This window comes from Cervus canadensis, chromosome 26 (assembly GCF_019320065.1).
Source record: "Cervus canadensis isolate Bull #8, Minnesota chromosome 26, ASM1932006v1, whole genome shotgun sequence".
Lineage (NCBI taxonomy): Eukaryota > Metazoa > Chordata > Mammalia > Artiodactyla > Cervidae > Cervus > Cervus canadensis.
Window position 1 is genome coordinate 27,540,254 of NC_057411.1, and position 9,697 is coordinate 27,549,950.

Consider the following 9,697-nt stretch of genomic DNA (forward strand, 5'->3'; position numbering starts at 1 on the left):
TTTTAGGGAGAGCATGTTATTGAGGGTAAATACTGAAAGAATTAGATTTTTCTGTTACTGGAAATAAAATTTCAAAATAGCAAGAAAAATCATCATTAGAATTTCATATTATAACTTTAAAGAAACTTTTTTTTTTTCCAATTTTTACTTTTAGGCAAAATCAGCTCCTGTACCAGGAGAGAGTGAAACTGTAATAGCTACAAAAACTACTGATGTGGAAGGAAGACTGTCGGCATTATTACAGGAAACTAAAGAGTTAAAGGTTGGTTTCGTGAAACTTTTTTATTCATTGTATTTGATGTGAAATGCACTCCAGGGAATTTGATTTTATTTCATTTAATTTCTCAAATTCTTAGATTTATGAAGAAAGTTAATGGGACGTAATCTTACCTCACAAGAAGTCCATTCCTATTTTGATGACTAAAAGTGGCACAAATGAATATTTCTAAATGCTATTTCAAATAATGGTATCAAATATGTAAAATAAGGTTGTATGTAAAAACATATATTTTATATGTTTTTATATGTTATATACATAGTATGTATGTATATACTATGTATATAGTATGTAAAACATATATTTTAGTCAAAGTAAAAAGAGTTAAGTTTTCTTATCAATCTCTAATCACAGTAAGAAACAAGGAGTATAGCTTTGGCTAATACACAAGCCGTAGGCTAAAGAATACAGACACCTTAAATCCTGCCAGGCTATTGTGTGACAGAAAAATCAAAATAGATAGGATGAAGTAACGAATGAGGTAACAGTAATGAAACTAGAAAGGTAGGAATTAAAACATGGCAAGAGGAAGATAATGTGTGATTTTGCCTTTTGGATTGTGGTCAAAGTATTTTATATTTAAGCTATGGATTTTACTTGAAGCTATCTTTCTTTCCCATTTAATTGTATATATGTGAAGTTGGGATAAATTTTTTTTTTTTACTTTGAGTCCTAACTCTGGTGCTAACCAGGCTTCTGCTGTAAGATGTTATGTCTTTATTTATTCCTCTGATTATCTGAAATAGTAGGATTTTTTTGAGGAGTAGGTAATTAAAACTATTTTTTTGTTGTCAAACTCAGATTTTCACAGCAGTCATCTTTGATGTATAGCCTAACATAAATTCTCATGTTACTAGGTGACTGTGTGTGTGTGTATATTTTAAATCTCCTGTCCCCCCAACACCTAACCCCAAACTCTTCAGATTGCATGAGTACAGAGATCTGTCGTAGAAAGAATATATTTGTTAAAACCATAGGAGAGTAAATACTAATTTTTGATTGTGATTTTCACCTTTCTTCTCTTAGAATGAAATTAAAGCTCTGTCTGAGGAAAGAACTGCTATTAAAGAGCAGCTGGATTCATCTAACAGTACCATTGCCATCTTACAAAATGAGAAAAACAAGCTCGAGGTGGACATTACAGATTCTAAAAAAGAACAAGATGATCTCTTGGTGCTGTTGGCCGATCAAGATCAGAAAATATTTTCATTAAAGAATAAACTCAAGGAACTTGGTCATCCAGTAAGATTGCGATGTTTCCAAAAATGGTTTATATGTGTTTCTTTATGATGTGTTTTTAAACATTGTCCTGTGTCTTGGGAATGTTGTTATGCTTGTATATCAATGCTACGGGCATAGATTTGTAGGTATGTCAATTGACTTAAGACACAGATTAGATGCAATTTCCAGCTTTTGTTAACTCTTCTCTTTCGGAATCTGAGCCTGGAAAGTGACTTGCTCCTGTGATAACAGAGACACTCACCATCCAAATGTACCATCCCCGTTTTGCTGTGTTCGTTCAGATTTATGTGTAGAGAGTTGTACCCATCTGGTAGCAAATTAACCTGTGTATCTTGTCTTATATTAAAAATAACAGGAAACCTTGAATATTAAATCAAGGAAATCAGATGGCCCATAATCTACTATAATTACTAGAGTAAAGAATTTATCCACAGAGTATATATCATTTTGTGTTGAATGTGACGTGACCAGATCTTCATAATGTTAAATGTATATTTTCCCTTTAGGTTGAAGAAGAGGATGAACTTGAATCTGGAGACCAAGATGATGAGGATGATGAAGATGAAGATGATGGCAAGGAACAGGGTCATATCTAGCTTTAAAATCTCTAGGAATGATAGAGACTATATTGTAACTTTGAAGATGGAGTCTTAAGACAGTGCTTTGGTTTGCCTCCACAGAAAATAAAGATTTAGAAACCAAGTGGAAAACATTCACTAATACGACTATTGATGTATTTTTTAAATGATGCCACCCATGTTGATAATCCTGTTACTCTAACTTTATGTAGAATATACATCTTTTATTGAACCGAACTGTCCCAAAATATAATTTGCAAAGAACTACAGACACCAAAAATATACCATTTTTTTCAGGCATGTGGTGGCAATGCTATTTGCCTTAGTTCATTGGTTGTTTATGGAAGTTCTGTATTTGTCTGCTGTTTTTACTTTTCAGAATTTGTGACTTTTAAGTACTAACACATTTGATTTAATGTATGTTGGAATCACTGTTTCTAAATTAAGTATTGGAGTTCCTAGCTCATGATTTCCTTTTGAAGAAATGGATTTACTTACAGGCAAGATAGCATGGTCTGGGGGTAGTACATCATCAGCCCTTCACCCAGTATGACTCCTGATGTGAGCAGGACAGGACAGTTGAGAGTGAGTGCCTTGACACGTGACACGGTGGTGTTCTGTGCCTCAGTGAAGGAGGCTGCAGACACGCAGTGACAAGGAGGAGGTTTCTGAGAAACTTCTCCAGCGGTGTGTTAGCATGTGTTTGGTTTTGGTTTTATTTTTAGCGAAACATTAAAACACATTACAAATTAACAGCTCATACAACTCGGATTTAGTATTATTGTTTGATTGTTATAAAACATATTATGTTCCTAGTTTTAAGAAAGACCCAAACTATGGTTTATATAATTTATTGGCATTTTTGCTGAATAGGTTTAAGTCAGATCATAGGTTTTTAAAAAAGCAATGAAGCAATGTGTCAAAATTTAATGTTTTCGTAATAAAAATAGATATTATGTTCACCTAATCCCTGGTTTTGGTTCCCTTTTTAAGATTTTGAGAGTAGTATTTTGTTCTTTGTAAAGGATGAGGCAGGGGGAAGTTGTGAGAGGCATCCTTCTCTTACTAAGAGGACTTTGCTATAACTGGGTGATAACAGCAGTGTTAGCATTTAAATCTAATAATTGGGATTCCATAAGATTGGAGGGGACTAGTTAGAACAAAAACAGATGAAGTAGGGTTTGGATGTTTGTAAACTGAGCAATGGAGTTCTTTCTTCACAATGATTTTTACTTAAAGTAGCTCCAATACGTTGACACCTGTTGTGAACAGCCAACTTATTGGAAAAGACCCTGATGCTGGGAAAGACTGAAGGCAAAAGGAGAAGAGAATAGCAGGGGATGAGGCGGTTGGATGGCATCACCATCTCAATGGACATGAACTCGGGTGGACTCTGGGAGGTGGTGAGGGACAGGGAAGCCTGGCGTGCTGACCTCCATGGAGCCACAAAGAATCAGACACGGCTTAGTGACTGAACGACGATGACAGGCTTATTTAAAGGCAAGACAGCAAGAGAGTTGGGGCGTAATATATTTCGTCTACCTCCTGGTTTCAGGAATAATTTGAGGAATCCACTAGGGCACAAACTTTAAATACTTTAAAGGAAGTATTGAAAAGGGAGACGGTTGTGTGTTACAGAGCACCCTTGAATACGGCACCACATCCCGCCCCCTCCTACCCCTGCCACGCCTCTGAAGATAGTGTCAGCCATCAGAGGACCATGTGATTATTACCAGACCAGCTCACACTGTGTGACGTTCTCCTAAAGTTGACACCATGTGGTGACCTTTTCAGGCCAATATAAGAATAAAGAGAAGTGGGTCAGGAGAAAGAAGATGACTTCCAAGAATAACAGAATACCAAAGATCTTCAGAAAGAAATAGCTGCAAAATCAGTGATAGTTTGGCAGAGTTCAGTCACTCAGGCTGGCTTGGAGTAGAGAAGATGCAAGAAGCCCTCGAAGCTGCACAGTCCAGCCTGGAGCCCAAAAGGACACCTTCCTCACATAGCCATAGTTTGGGGGTCCTGTTTGTTTGTTTTTACCTGAATTGCTTCTGAAGCCTCCTAATCTAGTCTCCATCTCCAAGTGGTCATTGCCTCTCCAGGCCATCCTCAATATTCACCACAGTAGTCCATCTAGTCAAGCTATGGTTTTTCCAGTAGTCATGTATGGATGTGAGAGTTGGACTATAAAGAAAGCTGAGTGCCAAAGAATTGATGCTTTTCAACTGTGGTGTTGGAGAAGACTCTTGAGAGTCCCTTGGACTGCAAGGAGATCCAACCAGTCCATCTTAAAGGAGATCAGTCCTGGGTGTTCATTGGAAGGACTGATGCTGAAGCTGAGACTCCAATACTTTGGCCACCTGATGCAAAGAGTTGACTCATTGGAAAAGACCCTTATGCTGGGAAGGATTGAGGGCAGGAGGAGAAGCAGACGACAGAGGATGAGATGGTTGGATGGCGTCACCAACTCAATGGACATGAGTTTGGTAAACTCTGGGAGTTGGTGACGGACAAGGAGGCCTGGTGTGCTGTGGTTCATGGGGCCACAAAGAGTCTGACACGACTGAAGGACTGAACTGAACTAAAGCTTCCTGAAATGAAAATAAGAGCCAAAGAGACTGCAGTTGCCTACTGTTCGGAGTCCTTAGCCAGGAGGATAATACCCTCAGTGCTCTACCAATCTCTAATTTTGCTCCCTTCAAGAATATTTTAGAACTGTACAAATATATTAGCTATCATGGCACTTAACCTGCTTTTTCATCCTTCACTTTGCTTTTGAACATGTTCTTTCCTCTGCCCATTTGTCAGCCTTCACATTAAAGGCTATTTCTGGACTTCCTGGAGGTTCAATGGTTAAGACTCCATACTGCAAATGCAGGGGGCGCAGGTTCAATCCCTGGTCAGGGAACTAAGATCCCACATGCTGTGTGGCACAGCCAGAAAAGAAAGAAAATGGTGGGGGGCAGCTATTCCCATGTATTGGAAACTACAACAGTGGAGCAGTCATAAAGCACAAAACATACTTGTCCTTATTTTAAGTTTTATTCAAGTACAAGTTGCATGTCTCTGGCATGTCAGAAAAGAATAATCATCCAAGATTACTACAAGAGGTTAAGTAACAGCTCACATTTTAAATGTTTAAGTTCAGTTCAGTCACTCAGTCATGTCCAACTCTTTGCAACTGCATGGACTGCAGCACGCCAGGCCTCCCTATCCATCACCAACTTAGTTACTTTGAAATTACGCTGATAGAAAATCAAACCTGTTCTTGAAAGTTTTGTTGCAGTGAGGTAGGGGCCTCATAATGCTCATCAGAATGAAAAGCTTTACTGTTAGAGCAAAAGGCATTCATTCAATTAATGTTTACTGAGTTTATAAATGAGACAAAGTCCCTTCCCATTTAATTTCCCCATATATCTGGCAGCATAAACAACAGTAAACAAGTACATTAAGTATCAAATGCTTTGTAGCTTCTAGAAAGGAGTTTGTATTTTACTCTGATGGGAAGCCAGAGGAGTGATTAGATCTGGTTTGTATTCATAGATTACTTTCACCACTATGTCAAGAATTGTCTTTGGGGAAGAGGTTAAAAGAGAGCCAGGGGACTAGGTGGGAGGCTATTGGCCTCATCTAAGCAAAAACAGATATAGTTCAGACTACACTGTAGGGGTGGTAGGGTCTAAAATGGTGGGGTTTGGGATACATTTTACAGGTAGAGCCAAGAAGACGGGTTGGTGCATTGCATGTGTCTGGGGAGTAGAGGAGCAAGACAAGAATAACTCCTGGGGGAAGGTGGGAGGAGCAGGTTTGGTGTGGGATCTAAAGTTGTGTGTTAGGCTTGCTAAATCTGAAACCCAAGTAGATATATTTCCTCAAATAGATATTTGGTAGGCTGTTTGGAGCTAATTAGGGCTGGAAAAAATATACAGATGCAATTTAAACCCTCCCATCAGGGTAAGTTCTTACAGAGAGTGAGTATAGAGAGAAGAGAGTCAAGAACTAAACGTGGATGACTCAGCCTTGAGTCCTGAGGAAGGACCTTAAGATATATTAAATGAACAATGAAATCATCTTACCCAGAGCAAATTTGGAATTAAGCCTTGGAATTAAGGAGAAAACAGCAAGCTGTGACCTTCAAACTGGTTCCTTACTGCAGTTCTGAAAAATGAAAAAAGCCTTTTCCAACAGCTTTAATGAAAGACATCATCAATGTAGACTAATTCTTTACTAGTGAACCTAGTCAAACTGTGTTTTCTTTTGTTAAGAATCGGCCCTGCTAACCAAATAGAAGATATATATCTAAAGAAAATAATATCCTTTTGTCCCTTTTGTGGATTAGTGACTTCTTTCCCTTCCAGAAACTCTAAAATTATTCTTGCAGTTCTTCTATGTCTACAACTCAGAAGCTATAGGGTTTTCTATAACCCTTCAAAATGAAAATAACTGTTTGCAGAGGGAAAAACATTAAGGTATGACACATACCTATCTTAAATGTGGTTTCCCTTCCTTTGAATAAACTCATTTTTGTCTTGACGTAAGTTTTTCCATATTCACTCTAAGCAGTTGTGACTAGTCTTAGTTTGAAAAAGTTTTACACAGCAACCTTGCTACAATTATACATTACCTTTGATTTTTGCTTATTACAAAAACATAAGACCACTTTGTAATTACATTATTCTACCTATGAGAATGTAAACAGGAGTTCCATTAATTGCTTTCTAGTCTTTTTTTAGCTCTGGCTTTTAATTCTAGATTTATTTAAATGTATTGAATCTAGTGGGATATCTATAGGAGTAAAGCTCACCATTTTGTGACTCTTAACAAGCTCTGTCACCTCTCTATGGTTTCATGTTGCTAACACCCTGAAATAACCCTGAAATAATAATAAATATCAGGGGAAAGGTGAGATGTAAATTAGTTGCCGTGGTGGACATGATGTGGGCTTTCTGATCTTTTTTTCACCCTTGTGTTCTAGATCCAAAATGAGATTGCATAAATAAAGCCTGTGAAACAAAAAAAGCAGGCAAGTCTTATGCAACAAAAATGGTTAGTATGTTTAAAAGTAGGATGAGCTGGATAAAAGCTTAAATATTACCTAGGTTTCTATTCTGCATTACAAATTACCACAAATTTAGTGACTTAACTATCTCCACAGTCACTGGGTCATGAGTCAGGGCACAGCTTAACTAGATCCTCTGCTTTTGTCCCAAGGCTGCAATCAAGGTGGCAGTAAGGCTGTATTCTCATCTGTAGGCTCAATTAGAGGAGGCTCAGCTTCTAAAGTTCATTCAGTTGTTGGTAGAATTCATGTCCTCACAGTCATAGAGCTAGGGCTTCAGTTTCTTCCCGGCAGTTGGCTGAAGCCTGTTCTCAGTAACTAGTGGTCACCCCTAGTTCCTTGCCTCATGGGCTCCCTTAGCATGCTTGCTGACTTCATCAAGACAGCAAGGGGAAGGTCTAGCCACAGCAGACTTGAGTCTTATAATATCACAGGAGTGGCATCCGCCACCTTGCCATAGCTGATTGGCTGGCTAGAAGCAAATCAGATCCTGCCCACTCTTGGGAAGGAATTACAGTGGCTTAGAGGGTAAAGCGTCTGCCTGCAATGCAGGAGACCCGGGTTTGATCCCTGGGTTGGGAAGGTCCCCTGGAGAAGGAAATGGCAACCCACTCCAGTATTCTTGCCTGGAAAATCCCATGGATAGAGGAGCCTCATAGGCTACAGTCCATGGGGTCACAAAGAGTCAGACACGACTGAACAACAACACATGAATACCAGGATGTGGAGATCATGGGATGCTGCATGCTTTTATTTTATTGAAACTTAACTCTTCAAAACAAGGTGTTGAGGGTGGGGGACATGATGAGTGCAGTTGGAAGGAGGTAATAAATTTGATAGCAAGTATCTCTTCACTTCTGAATGTTGAGTTTTAAGCCTACTTTTTCCACTCTCACTTTCATCAAGAGGCTCTTTAGTTCTTTGCTTTCTGCCATAAGGGTGGTGTCATCTGCATATCTGAGGTTCTTGATAATTTCTCCCAGCAATCTTGATTTTAGCTTGTGCTTCATCCAGTCCAGCATTTTGCATGAGGTACTCTGCATATAAGTTAAATAAGCAGGGTGACAATATACAGCCTTGATGTACTCCTTTTACAATTTGGAACCAGTCTGTTGTTCCATGTCCTGTTCTAACTGTTGCTTCTTGACCTGCATACAGATTTCTTAGGAGGCAGGTCAGGTGATCTGGTATTCCCATTTCTTTAAGAATTTTCCACAGTTTGTTGTGATCTACACAGTCAAAGGCTTTGGCGTAGTCAGTAAAGCAGAAGTAGATGTTTTTCTGGGACTCTCTTGCTTTTTCGATGATCCAACAGATACTGGCAATTTGATCTCTGGTTCCCCTGCCTTTTCTAAATCTAGCTTGAACATCTGGAAGTTCACAGTTCACGTACTGTTGAAGCATGGCTTGGAGAATTTTGAGCATCACTTGGCTAGCGTGTGAAAGTGAAAGTTGCTCAGTCGTGTCCGACTCTTTGCAACCCCCTTGGAATTCTCCAGGCCAGAATATTGGAGTGGGTAGACTTTCCCTTCTCCAGGGGATCTTCCAAACCCAGGGATCGAACCCAGATCTCCTGCATTGCTGGCAAATTCTTTACCAGCTGGGGGTGTGATGAGTACAATTGTGCAATAGTTTGAACATTCTTTGGCATTGCCTTCCTTTGGGATTGGAATTAAAACTGACCTCTTCCAGTCCTGTGGCCTTAAAACTCAACATTCAGAAAACTAAGATCCGGTTCCATCACTTCATGGCAAATAGATGGGGAAACACTGGAAACAGTGAGAGACTATTTTCTTGGGCTCCAAAATCACTGCAGGTGGTGACTGCAGCCATGAAATTAAAAGACACTTGCTCCTTAGAAGAAAAGCTATGACCAACCTAGACAGCATGTTAAAAAGCAGAGACACTACTTTGCTGACAAAGGTCCATCTAGTCAAAGCTATGGTTTTTCCAGTAGTCATGTATGGATGTGAGAGTTGGACTATAAAGAAAGCTGAGCGCCAAAGAATTGATGCTTTTGAACTGTGATGTTGGAGAAGACTCTTGAGAGTCCCTTGGACTGCAAGGAGACCCAACCAGTCCATCCTAAAGGAAATCAGTCCTGAATATTCATTGGAAGGACTGATGCTGAAGCTGAAACTCCAATACTTTGGCCACCTGATGCAAACAGCTAACCCACTGGAGAAGATCTGATGCTGGGAAAGATTGAAGGCAGCAGGAGAAGGGGATGACAGAGGATGAGATGGTTGGATGGCGTCACCGACTGGATGGACATGAGTTTGAGCAAGCTTCGGGAGTTGGTGATGGACAGGGAAGCCTGGCGTGCTGCAGTTCATGTGGTTGCAAAGAGTCGGAGATGACTGAGCAACTGAACTGACTGATCTCTTAACCTTATTCCAGGCTGGGATCCCTGCAAACGGATGATTAAAAAGTCAGAGTAACTGTAACAGTGGTCGGTAATAAGTATAACAGTGTAAAGCTATCAACTACCATCTAGACATACTGTCACAAATTTTTATCTTCAGGCCAGTTCTTTTC

General features: G+C 39.5%; 1 protein-coding gene across 4 annotated transcripts in view; it reads left to right on the forward strand.

The window, feature by feature from the left end:
• The window catches only part of USO1 (USO1 vesicle transport factor), a 75,977-nt gene extending 72,913 nt beyond the window's left edge, over nucleotides 1–3,064 (forward strand). For all 4 annotated transcript variants that reach the window (XM_043448443.1, XM_043448439.1, XM_043448442.1 and 1 more), the window contains 3 exons: nucleotides 155–262; nucleotides 1,304–1,519; nucleotides 2,026–3,064. In XM_043448443.1, coding sequence (XP_043304378.1) covers nucleotides 155–262; nucleotides 1,304–1,519; nucleotides 2,026–2,115 — 414 coding nt within the window. In that variant the 3' untranslated portion in view covers nucleotides 2,116–3,064. The remainder of the gene's footprint in view (nucleotides 1–154; nucleotides 263–1,303; nucleotides 1,520–2,025) is intronic.
• Nucleotides 3,065–9,697: the final 6,633 nt, after the last annotated feature.